The 23,241-nt window shown below is 42.9% G+C and overlaps 1 protein-coding gene across 2 annotated transcripts in view; it reads left to right on the forward strand.

The window, feature by feature from the left end:
• Nucleotides 1-23,241, forward strand: part of LOC100077504 (probable ATP-dependent RNA helicase DDX60) — a 61,829-nt gene that overhangs the window by 6,147 nt on the left and 32,441 nt on the right. Inside the window, exons 3-17 of one of the 2 annotated variants that reach the window (XM_029076584.2) lie at nt 1,577-1,646; nt 4,129-4,318; nt 5,165-5,503; nt 6,794-6,901; nt 7,252-7,422; nt 9,420-9,578; nt 9,713-9,854; nt 10,595-10,747; nt 12,322-12,424; nt 15,071-15,186; nt 16,303-16,466; nt 18,086-18,338; nt 19,566-19,726; nt 21,208-21,363; nt 23,030-23,179. In XM_029076584.2, coding sequence (XP_028932417.1) covers nt 1,577-1,646; nt 4,129-4,318; nt 5,165-5,503; nt 6,794-6,901; nt 7,252-7,422; nt 9,420-9,578; nt 9,713-9,854; nt 10,595-10,747; nt 12,322-12,424; nt 15,071-15,186; nt 16,303-16,466; nt 18,086-18,338; nt 19,566-19,726; nt 21,208-21,363; nt 23,030-23,179 — 2,435 coding nt within the window. Of the gene's footprint in view, nt 1-1,576; nt 1,647-4,128; nt 4,319-5,164; nt 5,504-6,793; nt 6,902-7,251; nt 7,423-9,419; nt 9,579-9,712; nt 9,855-10,594; nt 10,748-12,321; nt 12,425-15,070; nt 15,187-16,302; nt 16,467-18,085; nt 18,339-19,562; nt 19,727-21,207; nt 21,364-23,029; nt 23,180-23,241 lie in introns of both variants that reach the window. The other variant, XM_029076583.1, reaches the window with a different exon arrangement.

A 23,241-nucleotide genomic window follows, 5' to 3' on the forward strand; every position in this document is an offset into this window, starting at 1 on the left:
GCCATCCTTGAGGTGAAGGAGGGTGAAGGTTTCTGCTTGACTGGGAGATGTACCCCCATGGCCAAAGGTGGCTGGGGGTCATTCACTCATTCAGTCGTATTTATTGAGCCCTTATACGATTGAGCGAATGAATAAGCGCTTACTGTGCACTGTACTAAGCGCTTGGGAGAGTACAACACAACAGCAGACATTCCCTGCCCACAGCGAGTTTACAGTCTAGAGGGGAAAGAGACATTGAATATAAATATATAAATTACAGATATGTACATAAATGTGATGGGGCTGGGAGAGGGAATGAATAAAGAGATCAAATCAGGGGGACACAGGACGGAGTGGGAGAAGAGAGAAGGAGGGTTTAGTCAGGGAAGGCCTCATGGAGGAGATAGGCCTTCAGTAAGGCTTTACAGGGGAGGACACAGGTCACAGGTCAGTCAGTCAATGATAGTTATTGAGTGCTTACTCGGTGCTGTGTTAAGCACCGGGGTAGGTACGGGATAATCAGGTTGGATGCAGTCCATCTCCCACGTGGGGCTGGGACCCCTAATCCCCATTTTACAGATGAGGTAACCGAGATACTGAACTGTAGGGCAGAGCATTATACTAAGCTAAGTAGATAAGTTCCCTGCCCACAAGGAGCTTCAGGGAGAGATGTACATAATTGCTGAGGATGGGGGTGAATACAGGTACAAATCCGAGGGCAAGAGTGACACAGGGAGGGGCAGTAGGGGAACTGAGGCCTCTTGGCTTAAAGGTGGGGAGGGTGATGTTCTGTCAAATATAAAGGGGTTGGGCGGCCCACAGTCGGGACAGGATGTAGACAAGGGATTAGCAGTGAACTAGACAAGGTTGGAGTAGAGTCAACAGGTTGATGTTAGAGGAGTGAATAATAATAATGTTGGTATGTGTTAAGCGCTTACTATGTGCAGAGCACTGTTCTAAGCGCTGGGGTAGATACAGGGTAATCAGGTTGTCCCACGTGAGGCTCACAATCTTAATCCCCATTTTTACAGATGAGGTCACTGAGGCACAGAGAAGTTAAGTGACTTGCCCACAGTCACACAGCTGACAAGTGGCAGAGCCGGCATTCGAACCCATGACCTCTGACTCCCAAGCCCGGGCTCTTTCCACTGAGCCACGCTGCTTCCTGTGAAGTGAACATGCAGGCTTGTAGTAGGAAATCAGTGAGGTAAGATAGGAGAGGGCAAGGCAGATGAGGGCTTTCAAGCCAGGATAAGGAGTTTCTACATGATGCGGAGGTGGATGGGCATCACCATCATCATTTGAAGAGGCAGAGGACTTGGGTTCTAATCCTGACCCTGCAACTTCCCTGCCGGGTGACCTTGGGCAAGTCGTGCACCTTTCTATACCTTAGTTACCTCCTCTGTAAAACGCAGGCAAAATACCATTCTTCCTCCCTCTTAGACCGTGAGCCCTGTATGGGACGGGGGACTGTGGCCAACCTGATTCCAGCCGCTTCGTACAGTGTTTAGCACATAGTAAGCGATGAAGGAATACCCAAATGATCATTTTTATTTTTTGGTCGATAAAGTGATATTCTTTCGTTAATTCCTTCTAGATCAATCAAAAGACATTACCTTTCTGAAAAAATTGTCATGTAACATTGAGGAGACTCTGTCACAAGCAAAGTAAGTATATTGGTAACATATGAGTCATATTTTTAAAAGATTTCTGTTGTATTTTTGGAGAACGATATTCAGTATTACGTGTTTTCTCAAATCGCTGGTCATTTGTAATGTGGGGCAATTTCAGATTTGATTTTGTCTGTTCTCGTAAAGGTTTGTTTGCTTGGCAAAATGACTCATTTTTTTGACCCTCTTGCTCAAGATGAGAATTTGGACCCCAAAATCAGTGTATTTATAAAAGTGAAATATAAGATAATTTCCTTTTAAAAAATGTGTTATTGCATAAACATGATTTAAGGGAAAAAAAGGCAGGTAATGCCATTAGCTTAGTGAAGCGATGCCCAGAATTCTATTAAACAGTTGTATTTATTGATATTTATTGAGTTCCTACTGTGTGCTGATAGAATTACTAGACATGATCTTTGCCCTGAAGAACCAAACAAGCTAGCGAGGGGAAGGGGCTGTGGAAGGAGAGTCGTTAAAATCTCTCAGAAATTCAGTCATTCATTCATTCATTCAATAGTATTTATTGAGCGCTTACTATGTGCAGAGCACTGTACTAAGCGCTTGGGATGAACAAGTCGGCAACAGATAGAGACAGTCCCTGCCGTTTGACGGGCTTACAGTCTAATCGGGGGAGACGCACAGACAAGAACAATGGCACTAAACAGCGTCAAGGGGAAGAACATCTCGTAAAAACAATGGCAACTAAATAGAATCAAGGCGATGTACAATTCATTAACAAAATAAATAGGGTAACGAAAATATATACAGTTGAGCGGACGAGTACAGTGCTGTGGGGATGGGAAGGGAGAGGTGGAGGAGCAGAGGGAAAAGGGGAAAATGAGGCTTTAGCTGCGGAGAGGTAAAGGGGGGATGGCAGAGGGAGTAGAGGGGGAAGAGGAGCTCAGTCTGGGAACGCCTCTTGGAGGAGGTGATTTTTAAGTAAGGTTTTGAAGAGGGAAAGAGAATCAGTTTGGCGGAGGTGAGGAGGGAGGGCGTTCCAGGACCGCGGGAGGACGTGACCCAGGGGTCGACGGCGGGATAGGCGAGACCGAGGGACGGCGAGGAGGTGGGCGGCAGAGGAGCGGAGCGTGCGGGGTGGGCGGTAGAAAGAGAGAAGGGAGGAGAGGTAGGAAGGGGCAAGGTGATGGAGAGCCTCGAAGCCTAGAGTGAGGAGTTTTTGTTTGGAGCGGAGGTCGATAGGCAACCACTGGAGTTGTTTAAGAAGGGGAGTGACATGCCCAGATCGTTTCTGCAGGAAGATGAGCCGGGCAGCGGAGTGAAGAATAGACCGGAGCGGGGCGAGAGAGGAGGAAGGGAGGTCAGAGAGAAGGCTGACACAGTAGTCTAGCCGGGATATAACGAGAGCCCGTAACAGTAAGGTAGCCGTTTGGGTGGAGAGGAAAGGGCGGATCTTGGCGATATTGTAGAGGTGAAACCGGCAGGTCTTGGTAACGGATAGGATGTGTGGGGTGAACGAGAGGGACGAGTCAAGGATGACACCGAGATTGCGGGCCTGCGGGACGGGAAGGATGGTCGTGCCATCCACGGTGACGGAGAAGTCTGGGAGCGGACCAGGCTTGGGAGGGAAGATGAGGAGCTCAGTCTTGCTCATGTTGAGTTTTAGGTGGCGGGCCGACATCCAGGTGGAGACGTCCCGGAGGCAGGAGGAGATGCGAGCCCGAAGGGAGGGGGAGAGGGACAGGGGCGGAGATGTAGATCTGCGTGTCATCTGCGTAGAGATGGTAGTCAAAGCCGTGAGAGCGGATGAGTTCACCGAGGGAGTGAGTGTAAATGGAGAACAGAAGAGGGCCAAGAACTGACCCTTGAGGAACTCCAACAGTTAAAGGATGGGAGGGGGAGGAGGCTTCAGCGTAGGAGACCGAGAATGATCAGCCAGAGAGGTAAGAGGAGAACCAGGAGAGGACAGAGTCCGTGAAGCCAAGGTGAGATAAGGTATGGAGGAGGAGGGGATGGTCGACAGTGTCAAAGGCAGCAGAGAGGTCAAGGAGGATCAGAATGGAGTAGGAGCCATTGGATTTGGCAAGAAGGAGGTCATGGGTGACCTTAGAGAGAGCAGTCTCGGTCATTCTCCCATAATGCTCCTTTTGAGAAAATGCTGTGGTGATTGGGGACATTGGTCCAAAACCAGGGTCTGTTTGGAAGCAGTGAGATGTGGTGTTGGAAGACAGTTTATATGCAGTCATGTGGCTTTGGTCAAGGTTGGTGTACTTAATGTGAGTTTTCCCTGATGCAGGCATTCCATGCGTTATATTGGAACTGATTGAATTGTGAAAATGAATTTAGAATTTAGTAATAGCTTACTTCTTTTCCTCTTTCCGTGTTGCCACATGGCCAGAATTTGAATTAGCCTGTAACTGATTGTGTCATAGATTATTTCAGGAAATTGGCATTTTTTATTATTTTTTATTATTAAAACACTTGCCAAAGAGATTTCATGCCATTTCTATTCTTTTTTCAGGTACATCAGCTTACTTAAAGATTTTGTTGACTCTGAATTTTTCTTGATTGATGGGGATTCATTATTTCTTACCGGTCTTTTCAACAAGACTTTTAAATCAGGGCAACATCTTCATTTCTTCTACTTGATAGAACGCTTTCTGGATGATTTCTCTCAGAAAGGAGTGAAATATGTCATTGTATTTTTTAAGGTAACTAGATTTTCTAAAATTCTGGGAATGACTGTCACACTTTGGGGAGACCTCCGGGAGGAATTTGGCAGAGGGAGCTCAGGAGACCTAGCCTTGGGCCATTTCTGGTTGCCCCCAAAGCCCCCATGGGGTTGGAGAACCTTTGGATCCTATGTGCTACTGACAGATGCACCACGAAGGACTGATGGTTGGCCAAATGGCTGCGAGGGTGGCCAGATCTCTGCCCTTCCCTGACCTGTCCCTAATAGAGCCTTGCATGGCATTCAGATTGTGCTACACTCAACGTGGTGAGTAATCATCATCGTCATCAAAATGGTTACTGAAGATTGGGAAAGCAGTGTTCTGTCAGACATGTATGGAGAGAAGTTTCCAGGCAGGGGGGAGGGTGTGAGCAAGAGATCTGTGGTGGGAGAGGAGCAAGGGAGGTTCGCTAAGTAGGTTAGCTTGGGAAGAACAAGGAGTTCGAGTTGGGGTGTAGTGGGAGAAGAGAGGGCATAGGTATGAGGGAGAGGGCTGAACTAATGGGAGGGTGTAGAGAGAGAGAGTACTGGTCCTCTCTTCCCCACAAACCCTTCCTGAGTCCTCACAATACTTGCCATCCAACTTATTTTTCCAACCTCACATAGAACTGACGTGCTGAAAAATATTTTCCAAATGGAACCCTGGCAATGGTAATAATGGAAAGGCTTAGTAACAGATCGCTGTCTGCTGCCAAAGGATGGGAACTTGGTACCCCCGTGTGACACTGAGAGGAGCAAAGAATTGGAATATAGCAAAGACTGGTCATTTATTTGCATTTGTGGACTAGAAGTACTGATTCAAACATTGTTTGTTTTTTTTTAACAGGATGTAGAAAATATGTACCAGAGTCTCCACACTCGTTTCTTACGTACTGCATTAATACAACATCTAAAACACAACACTGAGGTTACCATAAGTACAGATTTTTCCAATTGTTTATCACCTGAATGGGAGATTTTCCTTAAAGAAAGTTTTCCATATTTCATTATAGTCTCTGATGTAGGAATGACAAAACAACAAACGGACTATTTAAATATATTCATCAGCCATACCCTTGGAAAGAAAATCAATGTGGTACTGACTTCAGGACAGGAATCCGATATCCTTCGAGCTTATGGGTACCACATCCAGAGCTCACCGAAGCACAGGAAATTCTTCAGTGAGGTAAATTAAGATGATACTGTGAATGTCTTAAAGAATTGTCGTCACTGAGTATATTAAAAACAAAGTCACCACCATTAACGACAGTTAGGATCTCAGGAACATCATTACTCAGTAGAATCTCAAGTACACGATCTACCTTGGAAATGAAAGTCCTTTTTAAACCCTGAGAACCAGAAATATAGGTAAAGTTCCCATTTAAACCCCCAGTTTTCCCTAGCCATCTATTTCTGACTTCTGCCTTTGTTTCCCTCTGATATCAAGCAAAACTCCTCGAATTCAGCTTTGTCTCGCCCTCAACTCTCCCTGTCTGACATATTGACCTTCTTGGTCCACTACTCCCCAGTTCACATCAAACTATACCTCGTTCTTGACTTGTATCTACCCCGGTGCTTAGAACAGTGCTTAGAACAAATACCACAATTACTATTATAAAAAGACTATTTTAGAGATGAATCTAAGTTGGCCAAATGATTAACCGCCAGTTCCACTAAACCTTAGACACTCAATCTCAGAACTGGTAAAATTTGTGTCCTCTGGGATTTTCACCTCTTTCCTTTTCACACGCATATGTTGTCCTGGTGCCGCGGGAAAAAATTTGAGCTCTCTGTGGAGCGGGCCCCAATTCCTCCAGGCATAAATCAATATTGAGTGGGTACCCCCTGGTCAAGCCCAGAAACCAGAGAGTAATGGAGGGCCTCGTGCAGTAAGAGAGCAATTGAGATCTCCTCACGTGAGCGGCCACCATCCAAAAGAGCACTTCAACCCCACTGACTTGAAGTTTTTGGGGGGGACTCAGAGCTGCATGGGCTGAGTCAGGTTGTGATTGCTCGGACAGCCTTCCCATCCCGCGGTCGGTCTGGTTCCACACGGTGAACGGATGAAGAAGGAGAGGGGAAAGCAAATACGTTCAAAGTTTGTTTTTTTTCCCCCCTTTGCTGCTGCTGTCTGAGTTGAGGCTATGCTACAATTCTGTGCGGTCCAAACCGACAATGGCCATTTAAAGGGGCCATGGACTCTTATAAATCAGCATTTCTCAGTGGAAAATGTTTCAGTAGCTATCAGGCATGACAAGCATATAGATTGAATAGTGCCTTCCCCAAACTGGCTGGTGCAGAGTTGTAATTTGGGAGCCCTTCAGCAGCTTGATAGCAGAGGATGGATGTTCTCTTTTACCCATAGTCTTCAAAACAAAATGCTTGGTAGATTCTTTGAGAATGACTTATTCATAGAAAGTTTCATTTTAGCTATAACCTTTATTAATAAGTGTTCTCTTTATCCATCCTTATGTAGCATCAGGAAGAGCTGCAAGATGCTTGTGAGTCCATAATTCAGCATTTTTCCAAAACCCAGGATTCGGAAATACATTTAAAGCAGCACTTGGATGCCATTCAGAAAGAGGTAATGCTTGCTGTGAACTTAATTTAGTATGCTCAGATTCCTCTCAAAATATCTTGGTTTTTCTATATTTTAAAGGATATATAAATTCATTCATAGGTTCTAGTGATGATCTCCGTGAATTAACAGCATCTTTGTAGTATAATATCAAAAAACTGACTTTACGTGCCATCCACAGTATGAGCCAATTAAGCTAATCTGTGTTCTTGTACTATTTCGCAGTCTGATGAAGTCAACTTGCGATTTTTCATGCTCTCTTGAAGGTTACATTTCAAGGGAAAGTGTGTTCAATGAAAATGTGAAATGTGTTTCATAATAGGTTAAGCGAGATCTAATGATGTTTTTATATTTAGGTGCACCAAACACTACCCCCACTTAATAAACTGTGGCCAGAAGGAGCTGACATTCGACGAATTGTGTGCATTCTCTCATGCTCAGTGGGCTTGAAAACATATGGTGACATGTTAAAGGATGCAGATGTCTTTGAAAAACTAAATGAAAGCACTGAAAACGATAATCCTAAGGTAGCGTTTCCTTTGTGGAAAGCTTTTCCTCTTTTTTGTCATTTGTCTAGCACTTTCTAAGTATCTCTTTTTAGTGTGTTGTCTAGTCAGTTCTTTTCCAGTGTAGGTTTTTATTACACATTCTGGATAGAACACTGTTAAGAAATTAGGAAACTTTGTTCTTACAGTGTATGCTTGCCCGGGAGCGGGTGTCAGGATGGTTTTGTGCATGATTTTGGCCAGGCATTAATATGATAACATGTCTCCATGAACCTCCATGGTATACGAAACGGATCGTATTACACTGGCTATGTGGTCTATGTTAAAGACTTTCTATATGCCATCAACTGTACTAAGTGCTGGGGTAGATACAAGATAATCGGGTTGGGTTACAGTCCCTATTGGTTACAGTCCCTATTTCACATAGGGCTCACAGTCTCAATCACCATTTTACAGATGAAGTGACCGAGTCAGGGAAGTTGTGACTTGCCCAAGGTCGCACGGCAGACCTGGCGGAGTAGAGATTAGAACCCAGATGCTTCTGACTCCCAGACCCGTGCTCTATCCATCTAGGCCACGATGCTGAATGATATTTAATGAGTGTTTACTCTGTTTTGCGCTTTGTACTAATTGCTTGGTAAAGTACAGTAGTATAGAGTTGGTAGACTCCCTGCCTACAAGGCGATTACAGTCTAGACTCGTGAACTACTATGTCAGTTCCATTCCCTGCACATTCTGATTTAAAATCCTGTGGGATAGTGGTGCAGTGTTCATTCCTGGCTCTGTTGTCTTTCCAACCAATTGGTAGCATATTTGCTACTTGAGATCAGCAAGCACTACCCAGAGCAGCTGCTGAATGGCAAAGCCAACTGGGGCCCATGGAACAGACACCTCACAGGCATAATCTCAAGCAATGTGGTATTGCAGTGGACCAGCTTAGCCTGAGGCAGTCAGGACAGGGATTTACTTTCCTTTGGGAGCAGCAGGAAGCCCCAGGACAGGGCTGGCAAGTGAATTAGCATGGCAGAGGACAACCTTTCCTTGCCCACTGTGTAGAATGGAGGGCCAGTCCGGTCGAGGCCTCTTAATTAATTTGTATTTATTGAGCGCTTACAGTGTGCTGAGCATTGTACATTGAGTGTCGTGCCCTTGGGTGAGTAACAGACACATTCCCTGCCCAAAACGAGTTTACAGTCTAGAGGACTGTAATCCACCCCTGCCCATCACAGTTATTTTCATTGTACAGAGACCTTGTACCCTCCCAAGCTCTTAGTAAAGTGCTCTCGGGACACAGTAAGTGCTCTATAAATAGGATTAATTGATTGACCTTATGAGAAAGCATTTAGAAGGCCAGAGCAGTACAGAATGTAATTGGGGATGCGCTCTCAGCACCTAACTGCTATTCGAAGCACATCTTGGGGAAAAGCAAATGTGAAGCCTGGCAGATTGGTTTACGCCAAGGAGTTAAGTCGGTAGAAACTACCACACTTGCCAAACGAATAAAACATGCCGTTAATTCGATTCCCATATTTTCCTTCTCAGTGACAAGAGTGGGCAAAAGATGGTATTTCACACAACCCTGTTCTAGGAGTCCTTTGCTGCCTCCATCCAGAATAGTCCCTTAAATTATCCAAGACTTACTGAAAAGTGCAGACCCAGAGTTTCTTAATTGGAGGAACTGTAGCTTGCCTTTGAGGTAATTCTCTCTAAGATCACTGATTTGAGTGCTGGAGAGTCACATCCAAAACCAGGAATGAATTGCCAAGGTAGTCAAGACCTGATTATCTCCTAAATCTTTACTGTACTTTGGGAATTGGTTAACACTGATTGGAGCCAAGGCCATTTGCAAGAGTTCTTGAAATCTCCATGTGTTTACAGGAGGGAACGTGTCTACTGATTCTTTTACATTGTATTCTCCCAAGCGCTTTGTACAGTGCTCCGCACACAATTAGAGCTTAATAAATAGGAGTGAATGAATGAAGATTGATCGACACTTTGTATTGACCGTGTCCCAACAGGAAAGCAGAGAAGCACTGTCCCTGCAGGCTGTGGCCGACCTTTATAGGATGCATTGTCTCTGTGTGGCTCTTCTTCTGCACCTGCCTCTTCCTCAGCGAGCTCGGAGCAGGATCACAGGTTATGTTTGGAAGAAAAGCCTGTCCCCATTTTTGAGAATGGTAAGGACCACACTTTCACATGAATCGGAATTTTCCAGAGGCCTCCACCTAATTTGAATGTGTACTTTCACGGTTACATTTTTGCACATTGAGTCACACCGTTTAATTTTTACTTCTCTTTTTTTTTAATAAAGAAATACAGATGTGAATTTGTCATTCTAAAGCAGCTAAATGCTATGAGCGACTGGAAAGTGGATTTCACCTACCTGCCTGACTTAAGTGATAATTTGTTGTGGCAAAACATTGCCCACTATTATGAAGTAGACAGTTGCCAAGGTATTTGATTATGATCGCTATATTATTACGGTTTTGTTTTTACTCGTGTTGTGTGAAAACACACAATGCTAGTTGGTGTACATATATATGCATAAAATATGATGGTGTTAGTCACTTTTATTTCATGGTTTCCTTTTAAGGCTAAGAAAAAGACTTATTTTAAATCCCATAGACTCACTAACTAAAATTCTGTATTTCCCTTTGGATGCCAAGGAGGGGCTATTTAAACATACTGAACCTGAGTGCCTTTTCTGAGAAATATCTTGGGTATCCCCTTCTCTCCCATAGCGGACAGTGTTGGGGGTCTTAGCATGGCTGGACCCCAGTCTTTGAATACCCATCTCCCTGTTTACGCAACCAAGTAAGAGAGAACTTGCCCATATTCAAACTTCTGAGAAGTAGAAGTAGATAAGCCTGACAGTGCCCCACTGTATTGGCCTTTCAGGTGTAGATACGCTTATGGATTAAGTCTTAGCTGTCCAAAATAAAAAGAATGAGGTGACCAAAAATAGAATAGACAGACACTATTGCAATAAAATTGGTTAATTGTTTTGTAGCTTGTAACTTAAGAATGATTTCAGGATGTTTTCTGTTCCTATTACAGGATTAAGTTGCCGTGATTAAAGTTATGTGTAGAACTGATATGCGCTGTACGGAAACACAGAGTTGTTTGTTTTAGGCATGACCTTGTAAAATGTAATTTCTATTTTGTGATTTTCTTTTTTGTTTTTTCTTCACAGGATTAAATCTAGAGTTAGGGGATAAAATTTTAAAAGAATATCAAAACTTATGGAGCGTAGTATTAAAACTGTCAGGAAATTGTGACTTTGGAGGACCAATTCCTGTGAGAAACACTTCAGAGGCTTTCCTTAGAGAGAAACCAGAAGCTGGAGGTACAAACTAATGTTTAAAAGTTTGAAATCACATTGAAGTTAGCGGGGGTTGTGTATCTGTAGGGATATACAATCAGAGCTCCATCTTTATATTGGCATATTAGGATATGAAGTTTTTCTTTAAAAATGTTTATCACAGTTTTAGCTTTCATTTTTGAGTCAACAGTGAAACTTTAGCTTGCTGTTCTTCTGTCCACCAAATTTTCTAAACTAAAGCAAATTTCCTAGATGCCGTTAACTAAATAAAATGGAGATCAAGATTGTGAGTCACATTAGAGGTGTGTACTGTGTCCAACCTGATTACCTTGTCCCTGGCACTTAGAACAGTGCTTGGCACATTGTAAAAGGTTTAACAAACACCACTATTATTATCAACTCTATTGTTTTTTTTACTTACAAGTGCTCTGCACCCAGCAAGCAATTATGAGTGTTACTTTAACTGGTAAGCAATGGTGGTGATCAACAACTCTGGAAGATAAACTGAAAAGGGTACATTTTGGGGTCAAGGTAATCTCCATCAACTCCTGGGTAATGTGTGAATCATTTTTTACTTCACCATGTCAGTGTATGCATCTATTATTTTCTAGCGAATATAGTGAATTGTTGAGGTGGTTGTAGCTAACACTTCTTTTAGGTGACAGACTGAAGGTGATTATCAGGGGTTTTTAAACATTTGGATTTACATTTCAAAAATTTTGTACTCTCATTCTAGTTTTTTAAAAAAATGATTCCACTGTTCTGAAACCTTTTCATTTCTGATAAGTGGCTTTATTTCTTACCTATATGAATGTTTATGTTAACTGTCCTCAGTGAAGGCTGTACAGAAAAGGTCTGGCAGTAAAGGAATTATATCATTAATTTAGTTGGAAAGCTGAACTGCCATTTTCTTCCCCAGAGACGATGAATAAGCAGTGGTGTTTATTTAATGTCTACTGTGAGCAGAGCACTGTACCCTTGGCAGGGTACGATATAGTTGGTAAACATGATTCCTGTCCACAAGAAGCTTACAATCTAATGGGACTTTTAGAAGTCTAGAGAAGCAGCATGGTGCAGTGGATAGAGGATAGGCCCAAGAGTCAGAAGGATCTGAGTTCTAATTCCAGCTCTGCCACTGGTCTGTTGGGTAACCTTCGGCAAGTCACTTCACTGTGCCTCAGTTACCTCATCTATAAAATGGGGACTCCAAACCCCATGTCGGTCAGGGACTGTGTCCAAACCGATTATCTTGTATTTACCTTGTATCTACCTTAGCGATACCTAAGTGCTTAACAAATACCATAAAAAAGTTTATTATGTTTACACTTTGGGAAATGTTTAGATTAGCAGGTTTGTTGGTACCAGAATATTGCAAAGAGCTCTTGCTCTCTTGCCCAGGGAGCAATAATTTTTGCCTAGAGAATGGTAAGAATGCCCACCATCTTTTCTTTTATTAGTTGTGAGGCATGTAGGAAGGAATAGGAGTTGAGCAAATATATTGAAGGCTGGCAAAAGTTTGATCATCATTTGCAAAATAGTTTTTAGCATGTTCACATTTGTTGAGGTTGGTTTTTTTTTTGACTGGTTTTTTTTCCTAGAAACAAAAGAAGAGATTCCCAAGTTAGGGCTCATCCCAATGGAATCATCCATAGTGAACGATTATGCAGGAGATGTTCTGAAAAGTCTGCCTTTTCTAAGCAGGTATGGTAAGCAGCAGCCTGGTAAGAAATTTAGAGAAGCATTTGGCCTAGTGGATAAGGCACAGGCCCGGGAGTTTGGGGACCTGGGTTTTAATCCCAGGCTCTGCCTCTTGCTTGCTGTGTGACCTTGGGCAAGTCACATAGTTTCTCTCTGCCTCAGTTTCCCCCACTGTAAAATGGGGGGGGTCAATACCTGTTCACTCTCTTAATTTAGACTGTGAGCCCCTTGTGGGACAGGGACTGTCCAACCTGATTAACTTGTATTTACCCCAGCACTTGGAACAGTGCTTGACACATACTAAACAAATACCATAAAAGTAAACATTACTTTGTACGTATTGCCTGGGATATGGGGAGATCATTCTTGTATAGCAATGCAATCCGAGGGCCTTTATAGTAGGGAGAGGCATCTTCTCTCTTTCATCTCTTCATTCATTTAGCCGTATTTACTGAATGCCTACTGTGTGCAGAGCACTGTACTAAGTTCCCTGCCCACAACAAGCTTACAGTCTAGAGGATGAGCTTACAGTCTAGAATCTTGTGTAGTTTACTACTCGTCCAGCTGTAAATAGAGAATTAAACAGATTGGCAAGGTGGCCTAGTGGGACAAGCATGCTATTGGGAATCTGGAGAGCCGGGTTCCAGTCCTGGGTCCACCACTTGTCTGCTGCTTGACTCTGGGACAGTCATTTAACTTTTCTCGCCCTCAGATTCCTCCTCTGTAACATGGGGATTGAATACCTGTTCTCCCTCTCCCTTCGGCTCTGAGTCCCATGTGGACTGATATGATTCTCTCAATGCTTAATATAGTGCTTGACACATAGTAAATGCTTAACAAATACCTCAATTATTATTATTATTATCATTATTGCAATTACTATTTAATAGTGCTTGGTCCATAGTTCTTCTCCTTTTTGTTCTTATAGGGCCTTTGGGGATAGGGTCTCCAACTCCCAGAAAAGTGGCTAAAGAAAGTCGAGAACTACTGTAAATATCACACTTTGACAGAGGTGTAGTAAATATTTAGAGCCCTTGGCTTGAATTTTCAATTTAATTTTCCCTCCAGGGTTAATCTGTGTTTTTTCCATCCACAACAAAAATGGGCGTATTATCAGTGGAAATAATTGTGTACTTTTTCTAGTTAAATGTTAGAAGTATGGAAAAGCATTACTGGGCATGGAAATGATTTGGAAGTATGGAAGGACATTACTGGATATGGGAATTAATTGAATGTATGAAAGGACATTACCGGAAAGTCTTTTGAAGTGTATGTTGTGTTTTTCTAAGCAGTATTCCATGTGACTTGCTGCACAACAAAGCACTGCAAAACATGGCACAGATTTCTCCAGCTGCTGAATGAAGCCATTCTCGGTGGGGGAAGAGGGTGGGGTGACTCTTCTGTGGAGAAAGTATGGCCTTTGGTTTGTAAACTCCATTTCTTTCTTAGCACAGGACTGAAGGAGGAGAAAATGCAGAGAAGCTGCAGTTACTTTGTTTTAATAACTTGGAGTATCCAAATCCCAGTTAGGTTTGAGTCCAAGGGCCAGTGCTGGGGTCCTGGGGTTTTTCTGGATCTCTGTTTCTCCAGATTGGTCTTGGTACCAAGCTGTTCAGGGAATCATGGTTCTCCTGAACGTCTTGCCTACTAAAGTCAGGCTTATTTCTTTTTTTAAAAACTGACAAAAAGGTTAACTGACAAATTACTATCGTTATTACTATTGTATTTTTAACTGACAAATTATTATGATATATTTTTTACTATACGTCCAGTATTGTTCTGTGTCCCTGGAGTTGGGTACAAGTTAATTAGGTTGGACGCAATCCGTGTCCCGCTTGGGGCTCCCAGGCAGAGTCAATCTTTACGACTGACAGAGTGTTTTCCAGGGGACAAGTCGTCTGCCGAGGCTTCCCTGAGGGGAGGATGCTGCCCCATGACGAGGCTGGCAAGTCAAGCAAGTCAAGCAAGAGAGCCGTGACGGGGGTGAAAGCAGCCATAGCAGAGGCAGCGATAACTGATGGGAGAGGCCGGGGTGGGGGGTGAGAAAACTAAGAGTGGGTGTCCCGTCCAGCCCGTTAATCTCTCCTTTTGCCACCCCTTGGAAGCTCTTCTGGCTGGCTCTATTCCAGGGCTTCTGCTGCTTCTCCAAAGGGGCTGCAAGATAGACGGCAGTGACTAGAAACTCCTGATGCGGGAAGCGGCGTGGCCTAGTGGATAGAGCACAGGCCTTGATTCTAATAGCGGCTCCGCCACTTGTCTACTCTGTGACCTTGGACAAGTCACTTCACTTCTCTGTGCCTCAGTCACCTCATCTGTAAAATGAGAATTAAAACTGTGAGCCCCATGTGAGACAAGGATTGTGTCCAACCCGATTAGCTTGTATCTACCCCAGCTCTTAGAAGAGTGCTTGACACATAGTAAACGTTTAATAAATAACATTAGGTGCACGCAGGAGTTTGATCAGCTTGCACTGGTAGAATAGATAAGGGTGTTCTCACTATCTGTCTTCCAAGCTCTATTCCTGTGATGAACTCCCTCCTGAATTCTCCATCTCACAGCTGGGTTTATGGCTCAATGCTCAAGTGCAGTAACGTGACAGCTGAAAAGAGGGTTAAGTCACAGATATCACGTTTTCATTTTTGCTTTTAGTGATGACCCGGCTATCAATTCACTTATTAAGGAGAAGGAATTTGATGAGCTGACACAATGGAATTTCAGCCGATCTCTCAGTGATGATTATGAGAGAACAAAACGCAGCCAGGATGGTAAGAATCGATAGGGCTTATTACAGTATTGATTGCAGTGTTCAGGTTTGCACGCAGAAAGCTGAGTCTTCACTGTCCAATAATTGCCCCACTCTTTTTTAAATTGAAAGAGAGTGTGGTAAAAATAGAAATAAATCAGGTAGATGATCCCTGTGGAATCTTTCCTGGGTTCTCTGGCCTGTATCTGGGGAATGAGCTGGTTGATGTCAGCTGCACGTTGCCTGGCTGACGAGGAGTGTTACCAGGATTGTAACTTGGAAGGATGCTGAGGGCACCCCGGCCCTGCCGGAAACTGGCCAGCAGAGCCCTACAGGGTTTGGATTATTTGGCCCCCGACCTCAATCGATCAGTCACTGGTATTTATCGAGACCTTAATTTGTGCAAAGCACTGTACTAAGCGCTTGGATAGTGCAATACAATAGAGCAGCATGGCGTAGTGGATAGAGCATCATCGGCCTGAGAGTCCAGAGGTCGTGGGTTCTAATCCCGGCTCCACCGCTTCCCTGCTCTGTGACCTTGGACAAGCCATTTCATTTCTCTGAGCCTCAGTTACGTTATCTGTAAAATGGAGATTGAGACTGTGAGCCCCACGTGGGACAGGAACTGTGTCCATTCCGATTTGCGTGCATCCACCCCAGGGCCTAGTACAATGCCTGATTCATAGTAAGTGCTTAACAAATGACATAATTATTATTATATTAATAGAGTTGGAAGACACTGTCCTCACGAAGTTTACAATGTAAAGGGGGAGACAACTTCACCGAATTGAAGTGTTTTCTGTCCCCTTCCTGTTGACAAAATTTGAGATCTGGCCCAGTTATGCTCCCAAGTACTTTATTGGCATATTGGCAGAACCCACACATTAATGGAGCTAAGTCCATTTTTGGCCAAATAATGGGGAGATCAAAATGTGATCTTTCTCACATATTTAAATGTTTCTTTTGTTTGAGATCCATCATTTTTTGAACCGAAGAACATGTAAAGGAACATTCGACCCCCTCCTACGCCTCCTTCTTAATCACTAGACAGTTCCTGGGGTAGAGGAGAGGAAGGGGGTATGGTTGAGCCTTTATTACCTATGAATAGCGCTTTACTCTTGCAATTTTTTCACCACAGTAAATACTAAAGACCCTAAAGAACGAAGAGGAATCCAGAAGTTACAGTCCTTTTATCAATTGCTTGGCCAGTCAATGCCAGGTAGTAGATCGACAAGAATTGTAAGCCAGGTGGCTGTAGCCACCAAAGCAAACCCTGCTGACAAAAAGAAAGCAAAATTACCTGTAAGTACATTAACAATATGTGTTATAACTCTGCAGAATTTATAGCATGGATCTAGGGAGGCAGAATTTTCTTTCATAGGTTTGTGTGTTTTTTGATATCTTTTTTAATGGAAGAATGAAAAGTCATGTTGTCCTCAGAATCTGTGGCTGCTCAAATCTCATTTAGTTTTGGTCCTGAAAAATGAATTTTCTTAGGACCTTTAGAATAAATGCTGAAAAAATATTGAAAAACAACAGATGGCAGCGATTTAAAGATCATTCGTGTTTTGATATTTTTCCCTAGATGATTTTTTTTTACAAAATGTGGTCCATTTCTTAAGTTATTTTTTTCTTCATGGAAGAAGAGAGCAAAATAAGTTCAAAAGTCTAAGTATAATTAGTAGTAAAACTGTTCAATTTAAGTGGGGGTGTCTTTAAGCATGCTGGAGCAGTAGATAAGAAAGAAAACCTTTTTTTTATTGCGTGCCTAGTAGTTTAAAAGTAGGAGTGATGATTTTTCCTTAGCTTCCTTTCTACGGAGATGCATCAAAATAGCCTTAAGTCGTCAATTCAAAAAACACACTTGACTAAGCTTTCTTCTCCATGGACTTTTCTCTGCCCACATGGCTTTCCTTGCATCTCTACTCCTTCATTGTGATTTCAGTTGTTGGGCCACCTCCCTTGTCCTTTCCAGGTATAAGTTTTGAAACCCTACCTTTCTTCGAATCCATTCTTTGTGCTCCTCCCTTGCCGCTTCTCCCAGAGTATCTCTAAAGTGTAACCTCATTTTTGGATATCCCAACCCCCATGATTCAGATCAGCCTTTTCAAGGGCATTGAAACCGTGACCTCTGTGTGCTTGATTCTGTGTTGATCCCCACAACCAATCTCCATTTGACGTTCACCTTTCATTCTCTTTAATTGTATCCCCCTGAGTCCAGTGGCGGGGAGAAATGCATTCCATATTCCATTTGAATTGTCCTGCTATATGCCTGGGATCCTTGGCAGTGCCTCTCCTGGGGAGCAATGGTCTGGACTCTGGAGTTTCCCAGTGATGTTGGTGAACTAGAAAAATTGGCGGGGCTGTTCACCCTTTTTTTTTTTTTTTTGAAAAAGAAGTTTGTTTCTCAGGGTTTTTCCCCTTGTTCTCCCTCCTTATTGCTCATTGTCAAGGGCAATTCCTTGGCAAAAATATCCTGAGAAAGAACTTTTCCCTTTTACAGAAACTTTACAGGAAGGTCACATCCTACCCCAGATTTATGTGGGTATGCATTTTTGGTCTGTAATCTGGTCCTGCCCTCCTGATAAACTGGTAAAAAACCATTTTCTCTCCCAAACACTCTTCTCAATTCTGCCTCCCTTAGATTGAAGAGATTTTAAATTTACGCAGTAATCCACGTTTCTGGTGAAATGATTTGCCTTAACAGTCTATACTTACGAAATTTATTGTATTTTTGTTCAGATTTCTGATTTATAGTATAGAGCTGTTTTCTGGCCAGATTCGTATTGGGCCCCAGAACTCTGCATTCCACAATACAATGTTTTATATTATTTCAAAAAGTGGCATTCTGTTGATGATACTTTGCAGTGAGAGAGATGTCATATTATGTTGATTTCCCCCTCCCCCCTTTTTTTTGGTAGAGGAAAAAAGCAGACATAATTGCCGAAGAAAATCTGAAAGTACAGAAAGCCAAAGTGGAAAATAAAGAGCAGGAGCAGTGGAGTACCCTGTGTGGATCTATTGAAAAGGAAATTAAGACAAATTTTGCTGGTGGATTAAAACGGTTGGAGACTTTTCTCAAGACATGCCAAAGCCAGTCGGTAAAATTTCTCGCTGAGGTGGTAGGATTGGATGCCTGCTTCAAAGCATGGGTGGAGCACTGCCGAAAATCAGGTAGGAGGATCCAGCAGTTGGCCAGCCATAAATAATAGTAATAATGACGGTCTTTATTAGGCACTTGCAATTTGCCAAGCAGTGGGTTAAATACAAGATGATCAGATTGGATGCAGTCCCTATCCCATATAGTGTTCACAATTTACCTGATCCTCATTATAGGTGAGGAAACTAAAGCCTAGAGAAATTGTGATTTATCCATGGTCTTAGAGCTTAGTTCCCTATAATCGTGAAACATCAGTCAATCAGCATTTATTAAGTGCTTAATGTGTGTAGAATACTGGACTAAGTGCTCGGGAGAGTACCATCATCATTAAATCGTATTTAATGAGCACTTCTGTGTACAAAGCACTGTACTAGCGCTTGGGAAAGTATAATACTACAGAATCGGCAGACATGCTTTCTGCCCACAAAGTGCTGTACGGTCTAGAGAACTATATCCCAGCCTATCCTAAAGAGTCTCAGATGGGCGATATAGTTGTAGGGAAGTAGGTGTGAATCACTGGGAGCATAAAATAGGGGGCCTGAAATACAAAGGAAAACAAAAATCAATACCCTCAGTGGAAGAAGGGGTTGTGAGGGAGTTCTTGGTGCTGCCAGAGAAGGTAATGGCTGCTTTGAATTCTTATTGGAGACTGTTGGCAATTGAACTCTTCCATTACGCTGTGGGCAGGGAATATGTCTGTTATGCTATTATATTGTACTCTCCCAAGTGCCTAGTACAGTGCCCTGCACACAGTAAGCGCTCAATAAATGCATATGACCGACAGACTGACCTTGAAAGTATTGTCTTCCACCTGAATCGTATGTTGTGTTCCTCTGGAGGCAGGCATCTTGTCTCCCTGTATTTTTACTCATTGACTAGTATAGTGCATTTACACATTTTGAGCTGTGTACCAACAATTAATAATGAGGTAGAGGAAGAGATATTGATGCTTCATAGTCATCTGGGAAAGGTTTAGTGCAAGTGGAATTGGGATGTCAGGAATGCTTTATAGGGAGGAGGAAGAGTGTTCATGCAGAGAACATTGCAATTTGAGAGAAGACTCAGAATTGGGAGAGGCAAGAGACTGGCAAAGTGCATTTCCAAATGACAGAGGAAACCGGGAGAGGAACAGGAGTCACTGGAAGTTTTTGTAGGCTTTTTATTCACAGTGAATAACAGTATTTTTTCCTCAATACGATATGACCTACACCTTATGACCAGTGCTTCTTTTGATTTAGAAGAAAAATCAAAAGATTTGGACATAGCAGTGCAGGTGATGCAAAGGATCCATACAATCTATGGAAAATATCAAGAACACTTACAGAAGACACATCTACAAAAACTGGCTAAATATCTAAAATACCTTGGATTTGACAACCTGGCATGCTCATTATCTTCTCAGGTTAGTTTTAGAGACCCTTGTTACAATAGATATCTTTAGGTATGACATTTTTAGGTGATTTAATCTATTGATCTCAAAATTAGGCTAACTCCCTTTTATAATCTCATGAAACTAATGGTTTATTGTACACTGCAAACATAGAAAAGGGATATATACTTAGTAAAGCACATCAGACTGTATAGATCGTCAAAGGCAATTTGAGAGCGTGTCCCCACAAAAAAATTAAGTATTAGTGAAATACCTTTCAAGATAATAACTCAGGGCAAAATGATTTTTGGTCTGGATTATCTGAATATCTGAATTACCGAATGAACTGAATAATTTTGTTCAGCAGACCTGGTCAAAGACACAGGAACAGTGAACACTATTTTAATAGTTTATTCCTGATAATTATTCACAACTGTACAATTTGGGGGGGTGGGCAGAAAGAGAGAGGGAGGGAGAGATAATTTGTCTCCTGCTCTTTGGCAAATATAGAGACAGTCTGTGTGTGTGTATTTGAGAGACAGAGACTCGGTCTCTCCCTCCTCCTTCGTCCAGCATAGATTCAATCTATAAAGAGTAAGTGAAAATAAAGTGTGGGGGTAATTCTAGAAAAATCAAGCTCCCAAACCTGGATTTTTTTCAAGGGAAAGAATGATGATTTGGGGCTTGATTCTGGCTCAGTCACTAGATAGTTACTAAAACCATCATTCACTTTACTGCTGTAGACCTAGGCTTAGACAGATGCAATACTTAATTTCCTTGAGGGTGTGTATTCTAATAAATGTCCTTTAACTCGATTTAGTCTACTGTCCTGGTTCCAGTTAATGGAAAAAAAAATTGACTTAACTCTTTCTGCTCCAGTTGGTCTCCTGAGATTAAAAAATTAGCTTCACTTCATGTACATATACACAGGTGCACACACACCACTCATCTACTCATTTGTTTTTTCTCTAGTAAATTGTGAAGGTCCCAGAAACACAGGGATGAAGCTGAATTTGTGCATTTGGGTTCCTGCAGGGAGTGTAGAAGAGATGAAATGGAGTGATTTATTCTCCTCACTGACCAGATATGGTGGATATGTCAGATTCATCCCCCTCTTGCCCTAGTTTGTACAGTGAAGCTATTATGTGATGGGAATGAGCAGGTCTCTCAATGGCAGAGGCTGCTTGGACGTCACAGCTCTTCCTCGTAACATTGGCCCAAGTTCCAACTAATGGATGAATCATGAAGAGCAGAGTGAGAGTTGGAAGTACAAGCTGCTCCTTGCATTTCTCCTTTCACTAGAGAGTCTTCAGCCGTTCTTTGGGGAGGCAGGTGTTGCCATCCTGGTGTCCGCAGGAGAGCTCACTCTTCTCCTCCCTCACTGTACCCCATTGTCCAAATCCAAACGCTCACTCCATACGATGGTTGAGTGACCCTTTGGTCCGATAATTCACGTAATGTTTATTTTGCTCTGAGAGAAGTCAGGATGATCAAAACTAAATGACTCTTTGTAGATAATGGAGAAAGGCAGCGACAAGGAGATTTCAAAGTACTCTGTTCAGATGGGAGCTGCTCGATTTCAGCTGCAACAGATGGGGCATCATTTGTTCAGGGATGAGAGATCGGATCCGGACCCCAGAGTACAGTATTTTATACCAGACACGTGGCAGGTAATTATGCGTCATCGTACAAAGCTGTTTTAAACTGTTAATTGCATGAGTTAATCCTACAGTTGGTGGGTGTCATTTCTTCTTCAGTAACCTCAGGACTCTTCTCCCTGCCCTCAAGAATTCTGATAAACTTGTAGTGAGGGGAAGTGAATCAGTGAGTGACTGAGTGGAGGGAAGGGAAAGGAGAGAGGAGTAGGAGCAATGAATGGATCTGAGTTTCCCAGATACAGGGAGAGAGAGGCCATTCCTGGGTAGGCCCTCATGTGTCCTGTTTCTCCCTTTTACGTAATGTGTGCACTTGGGTCTGTACCACCTAAGCACTTGATACTCACCCCACCCACAGCACTTATGTACGTAGTACTCGCCCATTCTCCTTTGAGTCATTTATTTCAGTGTCTTTCTCCCCCTTTAGACTGTGAGCTCCTTATGGGGAGGGAACAGGTCAACCCACTATACCCTTTTGTTCTCTTCCAAGCGGCTGTCACAGTGCTCAGCACACAGTTACTGCTCAATAAATTCCTTGGATTGATTGCTTAGAGTGAAGCAGAATGGCTTAATGGATAGAACACGGGCCCTGGAGTCAGAAGGACCTGGGTTCTAATCCTGGCTCTGCCACTTGTCTGTTCTGTGGCCTTGGGCAAGTCACTTCACTTCTCAGTGCCTCAGTTACCTCATTCTTTAAAATGGGGATTGAGACTGTGAGCCCCATGTAGAACAGGGACTCTGTCCGACCTGCTTTGCTTGTATTTTGAATCCACCCCAACGCTTAGTATGGTGCCTGGCGTATAGCGCCTAACAAATACCACCATTGTCACCCAGGTTTCTCTAAGGCCACCTGAGACCTAAGCTTAACCTGGGAGGCCTTTGTGGGAAAGAAGATGCACCTCCCCTGCTGCCTTTTCAGGGCTCATTTGGCCAGTGATAAGGAGATAGGGAGAAAGCATGATAGGGCTGATGAATGTTCAGATCAGTTTTAATGAAAAAGTGAGTACGATTAATAATAATTGTGCCATTTGTTAAAAGCTAACCTTGTGCCAAACGCTATGTTAAGTTCTGGGGTAACATGGTAAGTTAACCATGAAGCAGGGTGGCTCAGTGGAAGGAGCATGGCCTTGGAAGTCAGAGGTCATGGGTTCAAATCCCGGTTAAGCTGCTTGTCAGCTGTGTGACTTTGGGCAAGTCACTTAACTTCTGTCCCTCACCTCATATGTAAAATGGAGATTAAGACTGTGAGCCCCTTGTGGGACAACCTGATCACCTTGTATCCTCCCCAGTGCATAGAACAGTGCTTTGCACATAGTAAGCGCTTAGCAAATGCCATAATTATTAATTATTATCATTAAGTCAATCAGGTTGGACACAGTCCCCAGCCCACCTGGTCTCACAGTGTCAGGGGGAGGGAGAATAGCTATTTAATCTCCATTTTCACATGGGGAAACTGAGGCACAGAAATATTAAGTGACTTGCCTAAGATCACACAGAAAGTAAGTGGCAGAGTCAGGATTAGAATCCAGCTCTCCTGACTCCCAATATTGGGATCTATTTTCTGATTTAGAGTACTACACTCTCCAAATTAAGATGCAAATTCTTTTCTAAGTGGGAAAATATTCATTGATAGGTATGTTTTCAATATGAAATAGCCTCATGTAAACTTTTCAACCAACAGCGAGAACTTCTCGATGTCGTGGACAATAATGAGTCTGCTTTGATCGTTGCTCCAACTTCATCTGGTAAAACATACGCCTCATACTACTGCATGGAGAAAGTGCTGAAAGAGAGCGATGAAGGGGTCGTTGTCTATGTTTCTCCATCAAAGGTTTGGATGCCTTTAACCATCACATCTGGCGTGTTAAGATTTTGTTCAGAAAAGGTTCATTA

The sequence above is a fragment of the Ornithorhynchus anatinus genome, chromosome 12, assembly GCF_004115215.2.
Source record: "Ornithorhynchus anatinus isolate Pmale09 chromosome 12, mOrnAna1.pri.v4, whole genome shotgun sequence".
Taxonomy (NCBI): Eukaryota; Metazoa; Chordata; class Mammalia; order Monotremata; family Ornithorhynchidae; genus Ornithorhynchus; species Ornithorhynchus anatinus.